The sequence below is a fragment of the Gorilla gorilla genome, chromosome 9 (genome assembly GCF_029281585.2).
Source record: "Gorilla gorilla gorilla isolate KB3781 chromosome 9, NHGRI_mGorGor1-v2.1_pri, whole genome shotgun sequence".
Lineage (NCBI taxonomy): Eukaryota > Metazoa > Chordata > Mammalia > Primates > Hominidae > Gorilla > Gorilla gorilla.
The window spans coordinates 80,951,357-80,975,361 of NC_073233.2; the positions used below are offsets into that span (position 1 = coordinate 80,951,357).

The window sequence follows — 24,005 nt, forward strand, 5'->3', positions numbered from 1 at the left end:
CATTGCTGAGGCTTGAGTAGGGTGGTTTTATGCTCACAGTATAAACAAAGCCTCTGGGAAGTTCGAACTGGGTGGAGCCCACTGCAGCTCAGCAAGGCTGCTGTGGCCAGACTGCCAGATTTCCCTTCTCTGGACAGGGCATCTCTGAAAAAAAGGCAGCAGCCCCAGTCAGGGGCTTACAGATAAAACCCCCATCTCCCTGGGACAGAGCACCTGGGGAAAGGGGCAGCTGTGGGCACAGCTTCAGCAGACTTAAACATCCCTGCCTGGTGGCTCTGAAGAGAGCAGTGGACCTCCCAGCACTGTGTTTGAGCTCTGTGAAGGGTCAGACTGCCTCCTCAAGTGGGTCCCTGACCCCTGTTCCTCCTGACTGGGAGACACCTCCCAGTAGGGGCCAACAGACACCTCATACAGGAGAGCTCTGACTGGCATCTGGCAGGTGCCTGTCTGGGACGAAGCTTTCAGAGGAAAGATCGGCAGCAATCTTTGATGTTCTGCAGCCTCTGATGATACCCAGGCAAACAGGGTCAGGAGTGGACCTCCAGCAAACTCCAGCAGACTTGCAGCAGAGGGGCCTGTCAGAAGGAAAACTAACAAACAAAGGAATAGCATGTGCACTCAAACACACCAATGGAAGGTCACCAACATCAAAGACCAAAGGTACAAAAATCCACAAAGATGGGGACAAAGCAGTGCAAAAAGGCTGAAAATTCCAAAAGCCAAAATGCCTCTTCTCCTCCAAAGGATCACAACTCCTCACCAGCAAGGGAACAAAACTGGATGGAGAACAAGTTTGACAAATTGACAGAAATAGGCTTCAGAAGGTGGGTAATAACAAACACCTCCAAGCTAAAGGAGCATGTTCTAACCCAATGCAAGGAAGCTAAGAACCTTGAAAAAACGTTAGACGAATTGCTAACTAGAATAACCAGTGTAGAGGAGAACATAAATGACCCAATGGAGCTGAAATACACAGCAAGAGAACTTCATGAAGCATACACCGTTTCAATAGCCAAATCGATCAAGAGGAAGAAAGGATCTCAGTAATTGAAGATAAACTTAATGAAATAAAGAAAGAAGACAAGATTACAGAAAAAAGAATAAAAAGGACGAACAAAGCTTCCAAGAAATATGGGACTATGTGAAAACACCAAATCTACATCTGATTGGTGTATCTGAAAGTGACAAGGAGAATGGAACCAAGCTGGAAAACACTCTTCAGCGTATTATCCAGGAGAACTTCCCCAACCTAGCAAGACAGGCCAATATTCAAATTCAGGAAATACAGAGAACACCACAAAGATACTCCTCAAGAAGAGCAACCCCAAGACACATAATCGTCAGATTCACCAAGGCTGAAATGAAGGGAAAAATGTTAAGGGTAGCCAGAGAGAAAAGTCGGGTTACCCACAAAGGGAAGCCCATCAGACTAACAGTGGATGTCTCGGCAGAAACCCTACAAGCCAGAAGAGAGTGGGGGCCAATATTCAACATTCTTAAAGAAAAGAATTTCCAACCCAGAATTTCATATCCAGCCTAACTAAGCTTCATAAGCAAAGGAGAAATAAAATCCTTTACAGACAAGCAAATGCTGAGGGATTTTGTCACCACCAGGCCTGCCTTTGAAGGGCTCCTGAAGGAAGCACTAAACATGGAAAGGAACAACCGGTACCAGCCACTGCAAAAACATGCCAAATTGTAAAGAACATCAACACTATGAAGAAACTGCATCAACTAATGGTCAAAACAACCAGCTAGCATCATAATGACAGGATCAAATTCACACATAACAATATTAACCTTACATGTAAATGGGCTAAATGCCCCAATTAAAAGACACAGACTGGCAAATTGGATAAAGAGTCAAGACCCATCAGTGTGCTGTATTCAGGAGACCCATCTCATGTGCAAAGACACACATAGGCTCAAAATAAAGGGATGGAGGAATATTTACCAAGCAAATGGAAAGCAAAAAAAAGCAGGAGTTGCAATCCTAATCTCTGATAAAACAGACTTTAAACCAACAAAGATCAAAAGAGACAAAGAACGGTATTACATATTGGTAAAGTGATCAATGCAGCAAGAAGAGCTAACTATCCTAAATATACATGCACCCAATACAGGAGTATCCAGATTCATAAAGCAAGTTCTTAGAGACTTACAAAGAGACTTAGACTCCCACACAATAATAATGGGAGACTTTAACACCCCACTGTCAATATTACACAGATTAATGAGACAGAAAATTAACAAGGATATTCAGGACCTAAACTCAGCTCTGGGCCAAGCAGACCTAATAGGCACCTACAGAATTCTCCACCCCAAAACAACAGAATATACACTCTTCTTAGCACCACATCACACTTATTCTAAAATTGACCACATAATTGAAAGTAAAACACTCCTCAGCAAATGCAAAAGAATGGAAATCATAACAGTCTCTCAGGCCACAGTGCAATCAAACTAGAACTCAGGATTAAGACACTCACTCAAAACCACACAACTACATGGAAATTGAACAACCTGCTCCTAAATGACTACTGGGTATATAATGAAATGAAGACAGAAATAAAGATGTTCTCTGAAACCAATGAGAACAAAGACACAACGTGCCAGAATCTCTGGGACACATTTAAAGTAGTCTGTAGAGGGAAATTTATAGCACTAAATGCCCACAAAAGAAAGCGGGAAAGATCTAAAATTGATACCCTAACATCAAAATGAAAAGAACTAGAGAAGCAACAGCAAACAAATTCAAAATCTAGCAGAAGACAAGAAATAATTAAGATCAGAGCAGAACTGAAGGAGATAGAAACAAGAAAAACCCTTCAAAAAAAAAAATCAATGAATCCAGGAGCTGTTTTTTTGAGAAGATCAACAAAATAGACTGCTTGCCAGACTAATAAAGAAGAAAAGAGAGAAGAATCAAACAGACGCAATAAAAAATGATATAAGGGATATCACTGATTCTGTGGGATCAGTGGTGATATTCTTATATCAGTGGTGATATTCCGTGGGATATTCTTACATCACCACTGATCCCATAGAAATACAAACTACCACCAGAGAATACTATAAGCACCTGCATGCAAATAAACTAGAAAATCTAGAAGAAATGGATAAATTCCTCGACACATACACCCTCCCAAGTCTAAACCAGAAAGAAGTCGAATCCTTGAATAAACCAATAACAAGTTCTGAAATTGAGGCAGTAATTAATAGCCTACCAACCAAAAAAAGTCCAGGACCAGACCGATTCACAGCCAAATTCTACCAGAGGTACAAAGAGGAGTTGGTACCATTCCTTCTGAAACTATTCCAAACAATAGAAAAAGAGGGGAATCCTCCCTAACTCCTTTCATGAGGCCAGCATCATCCTGATACCAAAGCCTGACAGAGACACAACAAAAAAAGAAAATTTAAGGCCAATATCCCTGATGAACATCAATGCGAAAATCCTCAATAAACACTGGCAAACCAAATCCAGCAGCACATCAAAAAGCTTATCCACCATGATCAAATCGGCTTCATACCTGGGATGTAAGGCTGGATCAACATATGCAAATCAATAAATGTAATCTATCATGTAAACAGAATCAATCACAAAAAAACACGATTATCTCAATAGATGCAGAAAAGGCCTTTGACAAAATTCAACAGCGCTTCATGCTAAAAACTCTCAATAAACTGGGTATCAATGGAATGTATCTCAAAACAATAAGAGCTATTTATGACAAACCCACAGCCAATATCATACTGAATGGGCAAAAACTGGAAACATTCCCTTTGAAAACTGGCACAAGACAAGGATGCCCTCTCTCATCCCTCCTATTCAACATAGTATTGGAAGTTCTGGCCAGAGCAATCAAGAAAGAGAAAGAAATAAAAGGTATTCAAATAGGAAGAGAGGAAGTCAAATTGTCTCTGTTTGCAGATGACATGATTGCATATTTAGAAAACCCCATTGTCTCAGTCCAAAATCTCCTTAAGCTGATAAGCAACTTCAGCAAAGTCTCAGGATCCAAAAAATCAATGTGCAAAAATCATAAGCATTCCTATACATCAATAACAGACAGAGAAAAATCATGAGTGAACTCCCATTCACAATCGCTACAAAGATAATAAAATACCTAGGAATCCAACTTACAAGGGATGTGAAGGACCTCTTCAAGGAGCACTACAAACCACTGCTCAAGGAAATAAGAGAGGACACAAACAAATGGAAAAATATTCCATGCTTATGGCTAGGAAAAATCAATATCATGAAAATTGCCATACCACCCAAAGTAATTTACAGATTCAATGCTATCCCCATCAAGCTACCACTCACTTTCTTCACAGAATTGGAAAAAAACTACTTTAAAGTTCATATGGAACCAAAAAAGAGCCTGCATTGCCAAAACAATCCTGGGCAAGAAGAACAAAGCTGGAGGCACCACGCTACCTGACTTCAAACTAGGGCTACAGTAACCAAAACAGCATGGTACTGGTACCAAAACAGATATATAAACCAATGGAACAGAACAGAAGCCTCAGAAATAACACCACACACCTACAACCAACTGATCTTTGACAAACCTGACACAAACAAGCAATGGGGAAAAGATTACCTATTTAATAAATGTTGTTGGGAAAACTGGCTAGCCATATGCAGAAAACTGAAACCGGATCCCTTCCTTACACCTTATACAAAAATCAGCTCGAGATGGATCAAAGACTTAAACATAAGACCTAGGACCATAAAAATCCTAGAAGAAAACCTAGGCAATACCATTCAGGACATAGGCATGGGCAAAGACTTCATGTCTAAAACGCCAAAAGCAATGGCAACAAAAGCCAAAACTAATGGGATCTAATTAAACTAAAGAGCTTTTGCACAGCAAAAGAAACTATCATCAGAGTGAACAGGCAACCTACAGAATGGGAGAAAATTTTTGCAATCTATCTGACAAAGGGCTAAAATCCAGAATCTACAAAGAACTTAAACAAATTTAGAAGAAAAAAAAACCATCAAAAAGTGGGCAAAGGATATGAACAGACACTTCTCAAAAGAAGACATTTATGCAGCCAACAGACATGAAAAAATGCTCAGCATCACTGGTCATTAAAGAAATGCAAATCAAAACCACAATGAGATATTATCTCACGCCAGTTAGAATGGCGATCATTAAAAAGTCAGGAAACAACAGATGCTGGAGAGGATGTGGAGAAATAGGAACGCTCTTACACTGTTGGTGGGAGTGTAAATTACTTCAACCATCGTGGAAGACAGTGTGGCGATTCCTCAAGGATCCAGAACCAGAAATATCATTTGACCCAGAGATCCCCTTACCAGGTATATACCCAAAGGATTATAAATCATTCTACTATAAAGACACATGCACACGTATGTTTATTCTGGCACTATTCACAATAGCAAAGACTTGGAACCAACCCAAATGTCTATCAATTATAGACTGGATAAAGAAAATGTGGCACATATACACCATGGAATACCATGCAGCCATAAAAAAGGATGAGTTCATGTCCTTTGCAGGGACATGGATGAAGCTGGAAACCATCATTCTCAGCAAACTATCACAACAGAAAAAGAAACACTGCATGTTCTCACTCATAAGTGGGAGTTGAACAATGAGAACTCATGGACATAGGGAGGGGAATACCACACACCAGGGCCTGTTGGGGGTTGGGGGCTAGCGGGCGGATAACATTAGGAGAAATACCTAACATAGGTGACGGGTTGTTGGGTGCAACAAACCACCATGGCACATTACACCTATGTAACAAAACTGCGCGTTCTGCACATGTATCCCAGAACTTAAAGTATAATAAAAAAAAAGAAAGAAAGAAAATAGATATGCTCTTAAATTGAATAAAAAACAATTTGAACTTCCCCACTGGTTCAGTGGTAGGTCTGCCATATCCCCAATATCATCATGTTCAAGATCCCTGAAGCATTTATAAGACCTGGTTCTACATTAAAGACTTAGGAGCTGAAAAGGGACAAGTGCAAAATCATCAGACAGAGAAGGATAAGCACAGAGAAAATGAGCAGAATGAAAAAAAACAAAAAACCCTACCTCTCAAAATTAGGCTTTAAACCAATATTCCAGCAATTGAAATACAAAATCATTTCACATGAAATCACTGAGAACAGTCTTACAAGGACCTTTATGAGGTACCTGCATTAGTCCATTTTCACACTGCTGATAAAGACATACTCAAGACTGGGTAATTTATAAAGAAAAAGAGGTTTAATGGACTGATAGTTCCACGCGGCTCAGGAGGCCTCACAATCATGGCAGAAGGCTAAAGGCATGTCTTACATGGTGGCAGACACGAGAGAATAAGAACCAAGTGAAAGGGGTTTCACCTTATAAAACCATCAGATCTCGTGAGACTTATTCACTACCACGAGAACAGTATGGAAGAAACTGCCCCCATGATTCAGTTAACTCTCACCAGGTCCCTCGCACAACACATGGGAATTATGGGAACTACAATTCAAGATGAGATTTGGGTGGGGGCACAGGCAAACCATATCAGTACCCCAAATAAATGAAGAAATAATTTATTCTTTAAAAATATGCCATTATGTGCATGTTCTCGCTTGTGAGTGGGAGCTGATCAATGAGAACACATGGTGGGGGAACAACACACACTGAACACCTGTGCGGTGGGCGGTGGAGGGGGGTGGGGTAGGGTGGGGTTGGGGGGCGGAGAGAGAGCATCAGGAAGAATAACTAATGGATGCTGAGCTTAATACCTGGATGATCTGTACAGTAAACCACCATGGCACACAAAATTTACCTATGTAACAAACTTGCACATCTTGCATATATACCCCTGAAGTTAAAAAAAAAAGTTGAGAAAAAAAAAGTTATTATGAAAACACAAGCTGAACTAAAATTAGATTCCTTTATATATTTTTGGTTTAAAGTTTTATCAGTTTTTATACAGTTAACAAAATTAACAATTGGAACACACATTTGGTACAGATGAAGTTAATTATACATAAAACTCTTTATAAAGACTTCAGGCCAGGTGCACTGGCTCATGTCTGTAATCCCAACATTTTGGGAGGCCGAGGCAAGAGGACTGCTTGAGCCCAGGAGTTCAAAACCAGCCTGGGCAACATAGTGAGACCTCATCTCTACAAAAAGTTAAAAAAAAAAAAAAAGAAAAAAAATTAAAAAAACAAAAAAATCAGCCAGGCGTGGTGGCATGTGCCTGTAGTCCCAGCTACTTGGGAGGCTGAGGTAGGAGGATGGCTTAAGTAAAGAAGGTCGAGGCTGCAGTGAGTCATGACTTCGCCACTGCACTCTAGCCTGATGACAGAGCAAAACCATCTCCAAAAAAAAAAAAAAAAAAAGGCCAGGAATGGTGGCTCATGCCTGTAATCCCAGAACTTTAGGAAGCCAAGGTGGGCTAATCACCTGAGGTCAGGAGTTTGAGACCAGTGTGGCCAAAATGGTGAAACCCCATCTCTACTAAAAATACAAAAATTAGCCAGGCGTGGTGGCACGCACCTGTAGTCCCAGCCACTCGGGAGGCTGAGGCAGGAAAATCACTTGAACCCTGAAGGCAGAGGTTGCTGTGAGCAGAGATCACACCACTGCACTCCAGCCTGGGTGACAGAGCAAAACTCTGTCTCAAAAAAAAAAAAAAAGACTACAAAATAACTATCCAAAGAGAAATTTAAAAATCATTTCTAATTTTAAAAGAATAAGAAATTACAAAAACACACAGAACTGAAAAAAAAACTGGTATAAGAACATATATACATACATAAATATATACACACATATCTAAAAAGAACCAAAAATCCTAGAAAGAATATGATCACTAACAAACCAAAGGATAAGATAAAACCCTCAAAGAGACACAGTTAAATAGACCATTGGTGAGCTGGAAGTTCAAACTGGTTAATTCATCCAGAACATAGCACAAAGAGCAAAGAATTAAAAATATGTGAAAAAACCAAGAGACATGGAAAATAGATTAAGAGGATCCAAGATATAACAATTAAAACTTTAAAAAGAGATAGATACAAATAATGTTGAAGAAGCAATATTTGCAGAAATGACTAAATTCTTTCCAGAATTGAAGAAAAGCAAGAGACGCAGATTAACAAATGAAAAATGACTCTGGGTACCAGCAAGGTAAATAAAACATCTAGATTCATAAATGATACATTGGTCTCATTCCACAAAGAATCTAAATCACTTATCAGATTATATATAAAACAATAACTAAATATGTAAAAAAACAGAGTCACAGAAAATTACATCAAGTAATAGATCAAGACCAGGTAGAAAGTTAGAATGCACATACATGGGCTTGAATTTTCAACTGAATTTCCAGGTGGCAAAAGTAAAAAGGGAAACTTATCAGTCACAAGAACTTCTGGCAAAAGTAAAAAAGGAAACTTATCAGTAACAAGAATTTCATTGTCCCAAGAAGAAAATATAGAAATATAGAAAATATAGAAAATATAGAAAGATGTTCCTAGCCTTCATATAATGGTCTATTAATGACATGGAAAGCAATCTCCAGAACAATATCCCTATAAGTGTAGTCTATTTCATAAGGCTATTTCTTACAAGCCTCTTATATGGCATAGGCCCTGTCTGCTCCTCAGCTTCATCTCATACCACTCTGTTTTACTGATAACATTCCAGCACTAAACAGCCTATATATCCCAACCTTCTCTTGACATCCCTAGAACCTAGCATCATGCCAGTCATGAAGTAGATACTTGATAAATGTCAGGGTTTTTTATTTTTATTTTTATATTTGAGATAGAGTCTCACTCTGTCGCCCAGGCTGGAGTGCAGTGGCACGACCTTGGCTCACTGCAACCTCCACCTCCCGGGATCAAGCGATTCTCCTGCCTCAGCCTCCTGAGTAGCTGGTATTACAGGCGCCCGCCACCATGTCTGGCTAATTTTTTTGTATTTTTAGTAGAGATGCGGTTTCACCATGCTGGCCAGGCTGGTCTCGAACTCCTGGCCTCAAGTGATCTGCCCACCTCGGCCTCCCAAAGTGCTGGGATTACAGGCGTGAGCCACCATGCCCGGCCTAAATGTCAAATTAAAAAAAAAAAAGAAATTGAACAAGTTATTAAGTGAATGGTGACCTTAGAGCGTCACCATTCACTTAATAACTAACCAACACCTCAGTGGTTAGTTAAGTGAGGTTTAAGCATACCTCAGTAAAAGCAGTCTGCTGGAAGTGAAATAATGTGGTCTGAAAACTAAGAATTTAGTTTGATTCAGAAGTAAAACCTAGAACAATTAAAGCATAAGTTGCAAACTGGCATCCTTCAGATGGGAAGGGCCTTTACACATGTTTTATTTGTCTTATAACACCACAAGCAATTGGAAACATTAAACAAAAACTTTTAAGGAGAAAAATGTTTTACATAAATGCCTCCTACAATATTACTAAAAGATGGTCTACCAATTATTTTACTAGAACACTTTTGGAAGACACAGTCTCTTCCATTCTGGAGCTGCTCTAACTAGCTAATACCTTCTGTCATCCTGATCTCTCTACTCCCTCTTCCTAGTTTTGCACTTCAGAGTTACAAAAAACTAGTCAAATTCAATTCACGTGCATACGCATGAAATCTATAATGGAGGCTGTTGAAAATAATGCAGTTTCTTCGACCATTTTCCCAAAAAGCATGATTTCCAATCCCACCACCATCTTTGGTCATCTTCTTTTGGATGCACCTCAGACTGCCAATGTCTCTCTTAAAATGTGTCCAGGACTGGGCGCAGTGGCTCACGCCTGTAATCCCAGCACCTTGAGAGGCCGAGGGGGGCAGATCACGAGGTCAGGAGATTGAGACCATCCTAGCCAACATGGTGAAACCCTGTTTCTACTAAAAATAAAAAATAAAAAAAAAAATTAGCTGGGCATGGTGGTGCGTGCCTGTAGTCCCAGCTACTTGGGGGACTGAGGCAGGAGAATCGCTTGAACCTGAGAGGTAGAGGCTGCAGTGAGCCGAGATCACGTCACTGCACTCCAGCCCGGCGACAGAATGAGACTCCATCTCAAAAAAAAAAGACAAAAAAAAGTGTCCAGTAGTAGATTATTTGAAGGGAGGGAAATGGACAGAGTGAAACACAGGTTTCTTGTCTTGGTGTCCACAATTATAAAATGGGAATAACAGTAACTACTGTATCCCTCAAAGGTTATAGGGAAAACATAAATGAGTTAATCTATGTAAAGTGCTTAGAACAGTGCCTGACACATGATCTTAATATGTTCTTTAACCCAAAATACAGAGAAAGAGTCCACAGCATAAACTGATATAGAGAGGTTAAGACAGAGGTGCCTATAAAAAATCTTATTTTTTGATCAGTGGTCAGGGCAGGGGACTCAAACTCAACCAGTGGGACCAGGTAAACAACAAATGAGTGAAGACATACGCAGACCACTATGTCCTGTATAAAAGGAGCCAAAATAAAAACGGGCATGTTCACACAAAAGGTTCAAAATCACAGATCTAGTTTGAATTCTGCCCTCTCTCCACTCTGTTTTATCCTGGCCTAACCACTAAATTAATTAATAGAAACAGAAGGTTTGGGGAGGAAAATAACAGGGATCAGCATCAACAATGATTTCCTCTCAACACCTTTACGAGATGTGCTACCAAATAGCCATGAAAAAGTGAAACTTACTAGCAAATCTATGTCCCCAAGAGTACTAACATTTAATTATAACCACCATTTCTTTAATGAAGTTTAAAAACTTAATTAAATTTTTAATGAAGTTTTTAAAAACTTCCTTTAATGAAGTTTTTAAAAACTTAAAAATCAAACTGTACCAACTATTTCGAGAGAGGAATCCATCTGCTCTTCCTTCTATATGAATTTCTAAACACTGTTATAAGGAAAAATAAAATAAAAATAAACAGTAAGATTTTAAAAAGTAATTTACAAAACAGGACACAGAAAATAATACTCAATTTTGCCCTGGTGGACTTCCTATTGTGATAGTTATCCTGTCTCCTTATTTGTTCTATAGGACAAGATTGGCAGAAAGAAAAGCTCCAAATATATTCACCATTAATCTCTAATAGCATTAGACAGAAAAGTAACCACACACCGCTAAATTAAGCTACATTTTTAAGTTTCTATGCAGATGAAATTCACCAAAAAAGAACCCCCACCACATGCACATAACACTAACTTCTTGTATAGTATGCCGAAGTCTTCATAATTTTATTTCTTAAAAGAGTAAAAATAGCAAAAAATTTTAGGTGCAACAGTATAAAGACCACAGGGTATTTGCCAACATGTCTGTGTTTACTCTGTGTTTGTCTTTAAGCAAGGAGTCGCCCTTAAAGTCCACAATGTTTTCCTGCTCCTTCTCTCCAGCCACAGTAACCTTCTGTATCCTTCCTTCACTAGCAGCATTCTGCCAAAGACTACAGGAAGTACTTTAACACACAGCACTTGCCTGTAGCAATTTCAGTTTGAGTACTGCAAATGATTTTACCAACACCTCAGTGGTTAGCTAATTGCAGTCAGAAGCTAGACTTGATTGTTCCCTAATATTTAATGTTGCTCAGTTATTCTTACATAACTACTGTTTTCACAGATACATTTGTCATTTGTAGAAACAGATATGCAATACATCTGTTACTTCTGGAGAATTACAAAGTGAACTTCACAAACCATACTTAAAAATAAAACATTAATACTCTTGTAGGAAACTGAAACTACCAAGCAACTTGAAAAAGTTCACTGCTTGAATTCCTCCAATTATATAAGCAAGGTTTTGCAATATTATTTTCTTTCTTTCTTCTAACATCGCCCTAAGGAGGTAATGCAAGTTTACTTTGCATGTGCTTGAGGTAAAATTTTCCAAATTGCTGTCATACGATCAATCCCACTTGAATTAATTTCCTTCACAATATTTTTCTTTTAGGATGGCTCACCTGTATGCTCTGTAAACCTCACAAACACTCAATCTTTTTAGTCAATCAATCCTTTGCACAGAGGATAACAATATACATTCCTCGTAATAATTCTATAAAATTATTCTTTTTCTATAAAAGTCATTCTTTTCCAGTTGGCCATAATGCCATATAAGTGGCTTTGAAGAGAAAGAAGTTAATATATTTAACTGGAAGACCACATAAAATCAAATAATAAAAACTGTATATGTGCAAGGATTTTTTTTTTCTTTTTTGAGCATTGCGGTAACCACAGTACCTAGAAGACTTGTTAAGATATCAGTTCCCCCTAAATTGACTTAAAGATTCAAACCAAGTCCAATCAAAATATCAGGCAGCATATGGGAGAAATTAACAAACTGATTCTAAAATGTATAAGAAAATATAAAGGGCAATAATAGTATAAGATCTTAAACGAACAGATATCAAGATTTATTGTTATAAAGACAAAGTACTTAAAACAGTGTGATACTGTGAAAAAATATTTCAAAGATAGGTCAGTTGACTAGAATAAAAAGTCCAGAAACAGACTTACATACACAGTTAACTAATGTGCCACAAAATATCATTTCAATACAGTGCTGGAGTGCAGTCAGGGGGGATAAACTTTTCAATCCATATAGAAAAATAAAACTTTTCTATATGGATTTTCAGTTGAGGAAGCACAAAATATGCTTGCAAGACTACATAATATCATAGAATAAAACTCTGTATGTGCAAGGACTTATGTGTGCAAGTATAAAATATGTGCAAGCATATGTGCAAGCATAAAATATGCTTCAACTGAATATCCACATAGAAAATGAAATCCTCACCCCAATACAATATCACATACGAAAATTTACTTCAGAAAGACCATAGAACTAAATGTGAAATATTAAACAATAAAAATTCCAGAACATTGCATAACACACCTCAAGGTGGACTTTAGGATAGCAATATACCCTTAAGTAGGACATAAAGAGAGCACTGAATATAAAAGAAAAAAATATATATTTCCTTAAAATTAAAAACTTGTTTTCATCAAAAGAAACCATTAACAGATAAAAAGCTACCAAACAAAACATTTCCACATGAGATTACAGAGATATCTGTAATACATACATCTGACAAAGGAGTCAAATTTGGAGCGTATAAAGAGATAGTAAAACTGGCCAGGCACAGTGGCTCATGCCTGTAATCCCAGCACTTTGGGAGGCTGAGGTAGGAGGATCACTTGAGCTCAGGAGTTCGAGGCTGTAGTGAACTAGGATCACGCCACTGCACTCCAGCCTAGGCGACAGAGTGAGACCCTGTCCCAAGGATGGACGGACGGACGGTGGGGAGGGAGAGAGGCAGGGAAAGAAAGACCATAAATCAATAAGAGAAAAGCCAACAAGAGACTTTAACAGGCACTTAATAACACAAACTATTTAGATGCCCAAGATATGAAAAGTTCCTCTAATTCATTAATCATCAGGAAAGTGCAAATCAAACCCACAATTCTTTACCATCATATATTCACCAGAAAGGCTAAAATGAAAACCACAGACAAAACCAAGTATAAGTGAGGATTTAAAGCAATAACAACTCTCATTCACTGCTCACAGGATTGTAAATTGCAACAATCACCTGAGAAAACCATTTCATGATATTTCCTAAAGCTGAACAACACATAACCTATGACACAATTCCATTCCTTAGGTAAATACCCAATAGAACACATTCATATAGTCACCAAAAGATACATATAAGAATGTTCACAGTGGCACCATTCATAATGATTGATTATAGCCACTATGATTGTTATAATCAGAAACAACAGACAATGACAGGTATTAGCTAGGACATTACTAGAACTAGAACCTTCATGCATTGCAAAACGAGAATGCAAACACAATGCAAAGTAGAAATGCAAAATGATACAGTCAATTTGGAAAACAGTTTGATCATTTGTTAAAAAGTTAAACATGGTGGGAGGCCAAGGAGGACGGATCACTTGAGGTCAGGAGTTTGAGACCAGCCTGACCAACACAGCAAAACCCATCTCTACTAAAAGTACAAAAATTAGCTGGGAGTGGTGGTGTGTGCCTGTAATCCCAGCTACTCAGGAGACTGACGCATGAGAATTTCTTGAACCCAGGGGGCAGAGTTTGCAGTAAGCCAAGATCACACCACTGACAAGACTGTCTCAAAAGAAAAAAAAATCAACAAAGAAAAAATCGTTAAACACGGGGGCCAGGCATGGTAGCTCACGCCTGTAATCCCATCACAATGAGAGGCCAATGCAGTCGGATCGCTTGAGCCCAGGAGTTCGAGACCAGCCTGGGCAACATGGCAAAACCTCATCTCTACTAAAAACACAAAAATTAGCCAGGCATGGTGGTGCACACCTGTAGTCCCAGCTACTTGGGAGTCTGACATAGGAGAATCACCTGAGCCCCGGGAGGTCGAGGCTGCAGTGAGCCATGATCATACCACTTTATTCCAGCCTGGGCAACAGAGTGAGAACCCATCTCAAAAACAAACAAAAAAATGTTAAACATAAAATCACCAAATGATGTGAAAATTCTACTCTTAGTACATACCCAAGAAATATGAAAACATGTCTAAATAAAGACTAGAATATGAAATATGAAAACATGTCTAAATAAAGACAAATATGGTTATTAGGCAGCATTATACCTAATAACCAAATTTGAAACATGGGAAAATGGGAAGCAATCTAATGTTCACCAGTTGGTGAATGGATAAACAAAATGTTATATATCTGTGCCAAGAAACACTACTCACCAATAAAAAGGAATAAATTAATGATGCATAGTAAAACATGTAAGAACCTCAAAAATATCTGCTAAGCGAAAGAAGACAGACAAGAAAGGAGACATACCATATGATTACATTTGTATGATATGTCCAGAAGAGGCAATTTTAGAGAGACATAAAGCTGATGGTTACTTTGGGCTCAGGATAAAAGTAGAGACTGACTTCAAACAGCCACAGGAAATGAACTGGAACAATGGCAATGTTCTAAAACTGAATTGTGCTGATTATGGCATAACTTTGTATGTTTGTAAAAATCACTTAATTATATACTTAAGATTGATGAATCATTAACGGTATATAAATTAAAAGTATACATAAAAGTATTTTTTAAAGTAACCAGCAAGGGATAGCAGGTGGGAAGCTATAAATGAACAAATTTTGTAATGTATTGATACTAGTAGAAGCTGGGTGATAGCTAATAAGAGTTTGTTATGCTAGGCCCGGCGCAGTGCCTCACGCCTGTAATCCCAACACTTTGGGAGGCCAAGATGGGTGGATCACGAGGTCAGGAGATCGAGACCAACCTGGCTAACATGGTGAAACCCCGTCTCTACTAAAAACACAAAAAATTAGCCAGGCGTGGTGGCGGGCACCTTTAGTCCCAGCTACTCAGGAGGCTGAGGCAGGAGAATGGCATGAACCCGGGAGGCGGAGCTTACAGTGAGACAAGATTATGCCATTGCACTCCAGCCTGGGCGACAGAGCGAGACTCTGTCTCAAAAAAAAAGAAAAAGAAAAAAGAAAAAAAAAAGTTTGTTACGCTCATTCATTCTACTTTCACATGTTTGAAAACTTTAATAATAATGTTTCTTTAAAAATTAAGAAACCAAACAACCCAATTTAAAAAAAATCAATAAAATATTTGAACAAACACCTCACCACAGAATATATACAGATGGCAAATAAACACATGAAAATGATGCTTAGCATCATTAGATATTAGGTAAATACAAATTAAAACCACAATAAATACTACTACACATCTATCACAATATCAAAAATTAAGAAGACTATATCTAGTGTTGAGGAAGACATGTAGCACCTAGAACTCACATACACAGCTGGTGGGAACAAACTCTTTGGAATACAGTTTGGCAGTTATTTAAAAAGTTAAAAATGATTCAGCCATTCCATTCCACTTACCCAAGAGGAATGAAACCACTTATCCATACACAAATGTTTATAGCAACTTTATTTATAATACTCAAAAAACAGAAATAACTCACATGTCCATCAACAGGAAAATGGATAAACTGTGGTATATCCATACAATGGAATACTACACGGCAATAAAAAATGAAATACTGATGCACACAACAACATAAACTACAAAATAGTTAATGCTAAATGAAGAAGCCAGCTGGGAGAGAGGGATTATAAGGATACAAAGGAAAACTTTGGGGGCTTACAGATGTGTTCATTATCTTGCTTGTGATGCTAGTTTCACAGGTACATACTCATGTCAAAATTTATCAAATTATATATTGTGTGGCTTATTGTGTATCAATTACATAACAATAAAGTTATTTTTTTAAGTCAGTATAGTAGATTCCTTGAGTAAGAGTGAGGGCAGTAATGGCAGGGAACAAGAGGAATTTCTGGGATGCTGTTAATGTGTTTCTTGACCTGGGTGCTAGTTATATGGATGTGTTTGCCTTGAAAATTCCTGAAGCTACATAATTATGACTTGTACTCTTCTCTGTATGTATATGTCAATTTTTCTAAAGCTTATTAAAAAGAAAATGAGATACTACTATATACTCATCAAAATGTCAGTCTTTTTAATTTTAGAGAATACTAAACTTTAGCAAAGATATGAAGCACCTGGAACTCTCATACATTGCTGGTGAGAATGTCAACTGGTACAGTCACTTTGGAAAACTGGCTGTATCTACTAAAGTAGAACATACCACATGCCCGATGCCCTAGCAGTTCTACCCCTAGACATATACCAAAGAAAGATATGTTCATATGTCCACTTAAAGACACGTATAAAACCTTTGTTTAGAAGCCCTACTCAAAAGTCATACAAAACAAGAACAATAGGAATTTTCTCTATCAGTATAAATTGTGATATATTCATTCAGTGGACACAATAAAGAATGAACTACTACTACATGCAACAACACGCATGAAGCTTAAAAGCTGAATACTGAATGAAAGAAATCAGACACAGAAGGGTACATATTCTATGACGCCATTTAAGTTCAAAAATTAGAAATCCAAAAATAACAACTATTCTGATAAAAAAAAAAAAGTACTGGTTGCCATTGAAAGGTATGAATATTAACTGCTTCTGGGGCCCTGATAATGTTCTTGGGGGATAGGGGATTGTTCTTTTTTAGAGACAAGGTCTCACTCTGTCACCAAGTCTGGAGCACAGTGGTGCGATCACAGCTCATTGCAGCCTTGAAATCCTGGACTCACGTGATCCTCCTGCTTCAGTCTCCAAGTAGTTAGGACTAGAGGCATGCGTCACCTCGCCTGGCTAATTTTTTTTTATTTTTTATAGAGATGGGGCCTCACTATGTTGTCCAGGCTGGTCTGAAACTCCTGATCTAAAGTGATCAATATGATCTGGCCTCACCAAGTGTTGGGATTACGGGCGTGCGCTACTGCACCTGGCCTGCTGGTAATGTTCTATACCTTAATCTGGATAATAGTTACATGAGTGTGTTCACAAAAATTTATCAAACAGTGTACTAAGGACTTGTCCATCTTACTATAAATAGGCTATATTTCAACTTTTTAAAATGTATTCCCCAAAATTTCAAGTCTACACTAAGCCAAAAGAGTTAAGAGAAAAAAAATTTTTTTTTTTTTTTGAGACAGTCTTGCTCTGTTGCCCAGGCTGGAGTGTGGTGGTGTGATCTCGGCTCACTGAAACCTCTGCCTTCTGGTTTCAAGTGATTCTCCTGCCTCAGCCTCCTGAGTAGCTGGGATTACAGGTACCCGCCACGACGCCTGGCTAATTTTTTTTGTATTTTTAGTAGAGGCGGGGTTTCACCATGTTGGTCAGGCTGGTCTCGAACTCCTGACGTCGTGATCTGCCCGCTTCAGCCTCCCAAAGTGCTGGGATTACAGGCGTGAGCCACTTTGCCTGGCCTAGAAGTAAATAATTTAAATAATGCAACTGTCCTCTCTGACCACATCCTGTCCCCATACAGGAAATGCAAATAAGCCTGAAATAATCAATGCATACTGGCAAAATCTATAGAAAGAATATGCTAATTATTTCAGAGGTTTCTCTACTATTGACAAGAAGTAAAAACAATGTTTACACAACCAAAAAAAGAGGATGGAAATATCTTTGTCTATATACTCAGAAAATAAGTTGAAAATTAATTGGGAGAACATTAAAGAGTAAGAACTCAGAAGGATCATCTAAAGGGCAAATGTGATAAGTAACAGAAACAGGCAGTAAACTGGCTCTCTATAAATGGGCTCGATTTTCCCAAGCAGAGACACACTGGAGTATTTTAATTTCTGCATATGATTACTTTATAAAAATTTTAAAAATGCATTATTAGATACGTTACATAGTTTACATACATTATTATATAGGATTGTATAAACAAAACTAGCTATAATCTATTTGAGAGACGTTTAAAGAAATTTTTCAGCCAGGCGCAGTAGTTCATGCCTCTAATCCCCAGTGCTTTGAGAGGCTGAGACCGGAGAATTACTTGAACCCAGGAGTTCGAGACCAGCCTGGGCAACATAGTAAGACCCTGTCCCTACAAAATAAAAATACTAGACGGGTATGGTGGCATGCACCTGTAGTCCCAGCCACTCAGTAGGCTGAGGCAGAAGGATCACATGATCCCAGGAGTTCAAGATTACACTAAGCTGATTGTGCCACTGCAATCCAGTCTGGGTGATAGAGCAAGATCCTGTCTCAAAAAAAAAAAAAAAAAAAAGAAAGAAAGAAAAGAAATTTTTCAAGGGTAAATTTGACTTTAACTTTGACCACTCTGTAAAATGTAATTCCACTGTACCTGCATACATTCATATTTACACACAGATACATAGCATAAATATCTATGTGCATATATGTATTTAACAAAAAAAAGACCAAGTTTAAATATATCATTTAGAGTTACAAAAGTAACAAAGGTACTAAAGTAGTGCCACAATTATATTGAAAAGAGTAGGCTGGAGAGGAATGGCTTAGTAAGTTTCTCATTTATTATAGGTAATCAAGTGATAATGTCTAGAATTGACAAAGAGTGAGTTATAAGCATATTATTTAAAGATATAGAGGCTGGGCATGGTGGCTCACACCTGTAATCTCAGCACTTTGGGAGGCTGAGGTGGGCGGATGATCTGAGGTCAGCAGTTCAAAACCAGCCTGGACAACATTGTGAAACTCCATCTCTACTAAAAAGACAAAAATTAGCCGGGTGTGATGGCAGGCACCTGTAATCCCAGCTACTCAGGAGGCTGAGGCAGGAGAATCACTTGAACCCAGGAGGCGGAAGTTGCAGTGAGCCAAGACTGCACTACTGCACTCTAGTTTTTCCTGGGTGACAGAGCAAGACTCTGTCTCAAAAAAACAACAAAAATAAAATAAAATAAAATAAAATAAAGAAATAGAAATAATCATCAGGAGAACCAAAGTAGACATCCACTTTTAATCTTTGTGGAAAAAGACTGGGATTGGAGCAGAGGACTCACTTTTCATAAAATTTAATGTACTATTTTACATTTTAAATAATAAACATGTCCTATTTACTTGATTAAAACTTTAAATCGGCCAGGCACTGTGGCTCATGCCTGAAATCCCAACACTTTGGGAGGCTGAGGCAGGTGGATCACAAGGTCAAGAGATCGAGATCATCTTGCCCACTATGGTGAAACCCCAACTCTACTAAAAATACAAAAATTAGAAGGGCATGGTGGCACGCACCTGTAGTCCCAGCTACTCGGGAGGATGAGGTAGGAGAATTGCTTGAACTTGGGAGGTGGAGGTTGCAGTGAGCCAAGATGGCGCCACTGGACTCCAGCCTGGGTGACAGAGTGAGACTCCATCTCAATTAAATAAATAAATAAATCTTGTTACAGAAGACTATATCATATAAAAATTTTGATTTTGTATTAAAAATTTTTAAAGCATATCATAGACTTTTTTTCTTTCTATTTTTTTTTTAGACAGGGTTTCACTCCCATCGCCCAGGCTAGAGTCCAATGGCACTATCTGAGGTCACTGCAATCTCCGGCTCCAGGGATCAAGCAACTCTCCTGCCTCAGCCTCCCTACTAGCTGGGATTACAAGCATGTGCCACTGCACTTGGCTAAAATAGCGTATCACAGACTTTCATCTCAATTTTACTTCTTTTTTTTTTTTTTTTTTTTTTTTTTTTTTGAGACGGAGTCTCGCTGTTGCCCAGGCTGGAGTGCAGTGGCGCGATCTCGGCTCACTGCAGGCTCCGCCTCCGGGTTCACGCCATTCTCCTGCCTCAGCCTCCCGAGTAGCTGGGACTACAGGCGCCCGCCACCTCGCCCAGCTAATTTTTTGTATTTTTAGTAGAGACAGGGTTTCACCGTGTTAGCCAGGATGGTCTTGATCTCCTGACCTCGGGATCCGCCTGCCTCGGCCTCCCAAAGTGCTGGGATTACAGGCGTGAGCCACCGCGCCCAGCCCGTCATCTCAATTTTATAAATATATATGTAGTGTACATGTATGAAAGTGTATTTGTAAAGGGCATCATAACTGTTGCTATTTCACAGGTTTGAAAGGATCAAACCAGATAACATATATAAAATACTCAGAGCATGGTACAAAGTAAGGATTCAATAAATGTCAGCTATCATTACTAGTATTTATTATACAGGCATAGAAAAAGCATTCAAGATCGGGCGCGGTGACTCACGCCTGTAATCCCAGCACTTTGGGAGGCCGAGGTGGGTGGATCACCTAAGGTCAGGAGTTCGAGACCAGCCTGGCCAACATGGCAAAATCCCGTCTCTACTAAAAATACAAAAATCGGCTGGGCGCGGTGGCTCACGCCTGTAATCCCAGCACTTTGGGAGGCCGAGGTAGGCGGTTCACGTGGTCAAGAGATTGAGACCATCCTGGCCAACATGGTGAAACCCAGTCTCTACTAAAAATACAAAAAATTAGCTGGGCGTGGTGGCGTGTGCCTGTCATCCCAGCTACTCAGGAGGCTGAGGCAGGAGAATCGCTTGAATCTGGGAGGTGGAAGTTGCAGTGAGCCGAGATCGCACCACTGCACTCTAGCCTGGATCACAGAGTGAGACTCGTCCCCCCCAAAAAAAAAAGAAAAGAAAAAGCATTCAACAGAAATATTAAAACTGATGCTATTCATTATGTAAAGCACCTGATACACAATAAGCACTCAACAACTACTGATTGAACCAATGAATTAATTAGTTCTGTCTAGCTTTCAAGGAATAGGTGATTTTCTTCTAAGATTATCAAATCAAAAATAAAGGCAGACAGCTACAAAATTAACTATAATGAAATTAGAATTTCATTAAAAAATCTGACAAAGCCTAAAAGAGTCATGCCCCAATCTCTCATTATTTATAATGAGAATAACAACAGTAGCAGCAATAGTGGTTACCATGTAGAAAATTTACAGTATGTTAATTTTTCCTTCTAACAATCTCCCATATTTTAAAATTTTTGCTACAAAGACAACTTTTACAATTTGCAGAAGGAAATAACAATTTTAGAATACTCCCCCACATATAAAGTAATTGCTTAAAGGGTCAAAATTTTCAAACTGTATCAAATTATCTTTGTACATGAAAGAGTAGTTATTAATTCTTATACAACCACAAAATGATACATCAACATAATTTTTTCTTGTCACATTTTGTAATCTGGACTCCACTAAAGATCTAAGTAAAATTAAAGAAGGAAATGCTTCAATTTCCCTAGGAAAAGCTCCATGTCATCCACTAAAAGCATTATTACTCTTTATCAACACAGTCATAATGAGAACTAAATGCGTGATGAAAAATTAACCTTTCATAAACTGCAGAGAATGGGGCATATAAAGAAGAATAAATCAACATACTTGTAAAAAGTATTATTATTCATACTTGTAAATACTTTACAAATATAGTAAATAATGTCTCCTCCAGGTTTACAACCTTCTTTATAATGATTCAAAGGCAGCAAAGTGGGGGATCAAAATGAGACAGAAATAACAAGAAAAGGGCTGGGCACAGTGGCTCATGCCTGTAATCCCAACACTTTGGGAGGCCAAGGCAGGCGGATCATGAGGTCAAGAGATCGAGACCATCCTGGCCAACATGGTGAAACCCTGTCTCTACTAAAAATACAAAAATTAGCTGGGTGTGGTGGCACACGCCTGTAGTCCCAGCTACTCAGGAGGCTGACACAGGAGAATCACTTGAACCTGGGAGGCGGAGGTTGCAGTGAGCCAACATTGCGCCACTGTACTCCAGCCTCGCAATAAAGCGAGACTCCATCTCAGGAAAAAAAAAAAAAAGAAAGAAATAACAAGAAAAGGAAGGCATAGGGATACTATGGCTTCTCTCCAAAAACCATTTCTGTCCTTAAGCCACGGAAAAGAAGTATACCTAGAATGGGACCTCCAATTTCAAGCTTACCTGTGCATACTCTCTTTCAATAGCAGCCTTCTTCTGACTGAATGTCCTAAAAATACAAAGAAAAATTAATTACCAGAAGGATAACTTAATAATTTAATGTAAATCTATCAACACACCTTCAAATACTGCCTGGTTAAGATATGTGAAGGAAAGGACAATATTTTATTCATCTTTATGTGCTTAGGAATACTGCTAACAGCATGGTCTCTACAGTCAGAGGATCTACATTCAAACCCCAGCTGTACCACTTACTAGCCGTATGACCTTGTCCAAGTCATTTGACTTCTCTCTTCCTCAGTTTCCTCCTTGCTAAAATGGGGATAATAACAGTACTCACCTCATAGGGATATTATAAAATTTAGTTACTTGAAATACATAAAGCACTCAAAATAGTGCCTACCACACAGTAAAACCTATATAAATGTTGGCTACTGTTATAAGAATAGCTACTATATATTAGGCACTAAAGATGTTTACTGGACTTAACCAATGTAAGAGGGAACTAATGAAAACAATGTGAAAATCAAATTTTGATTGGCTTCTGAATATGAAAAATGCTCAAAATGTTTCCTTCACTCCAGTTTTTTATAAGCATTACAAAACAATGTACAAGGCCACTACAAATTGTGATATGATGAGAGCACACTTTCCATACATGTATTATATTTCAAAGATTCTAAGGTATACCCTTTTCTTTTCTTTTTTCTTTTTTTAGAGATAGGGTCTTGTTCTGTTGCCTAGGCTTGAGTGCGGTGGTGAGGTCCTAGCCCACTGCAGCCTTTAATTCCTGGGCTCAAGAGATCTTCCCACCTCAGCCTCCTAAGTAGCTGGGACTACAGGTGCACACCACCACATCTGGTTAATTTTTAAATACTTCTTGTAGAGATGGAGTCTTGATATGTTTCCCAGACTGGTCTCGAACTCCTGGCCTCAAAGCAATCCTCCTGCCTTGGCCTCCCAAAGCACTGGGATTACTGGCATGAGCCAACGCGCTTAGCCAGTACATCCTTTACCTGTATTAACATTTATGATACTGGAATGCATCTTTTAATGATGATTGGCAGTATTTTCCTCCATCTTAACGGTATATAAAATAACAGTGTACCTTACAAACATAGGCATTGTAGAGTCAACAAAATGTGGTACTACTGACAATTTACCTTGAATATCCTGAGTTTAAAGACTTTACCGTTATGTGCCAGGAATCGGTGCTCTTAAAATCATTGCACCAGTGCAAAGACATAAGAGTAAGAAGGATGAAAAAAAAAAAAAAAAAGGAAAGCACTGAAATAAAGAAAAAGTCAAGAAACCAAAATTCTCATCTTAAAAATCATTTAAATTCACCAAATGACTTGATTTCTTATATAAAAATATAACTGTTTAAGATCTTACTATATTTGTTTTGAGTAAATAATTTCTTAATTTCAAAATAACAAATGGAAGAAGTTTCACCTTAAACCTAAAGATTCATGCTTATTCAAGAGTGCTTCAAATGGCCAATACAATAAAACGAAGACTATAAAATTTTTTTTCAATGTTTATTAAAAAAAAGTCTCCAGTGCATTCAAGGTTAAGCAATGAGAGAGGATTCTGGGAGATGGCAGCTTAGTAAACACCAGGAATC

General features: G+C 38.5%; 1 protein-coding gene across 3 annotated transcripts in view; it reads right to left on the reverse strand.

The window, feature by feature from the left end:
* Window positions 1–24,005, reverse strand: part of FCHSD2 (FCH and double SH3 domains 2) — a 306,616-nt gene that overhangs the window by 225,915 nt on the left and 56,696 nt on the right. For all 3 annotated transcript variants that reach the window (XM_019037195.4, XM_019037196.4, XM_055356755.1), the window contains one exon: window positions 22,382–22,427. In XM_019037195.4, coding sequence (XP_018892740.1) covers window positions 22,382–22,427 — 46 coding nt within the window. The remainder of the gene's footprint in view (window positions 1–22,381; window positions 22,428–24,005) is intronic.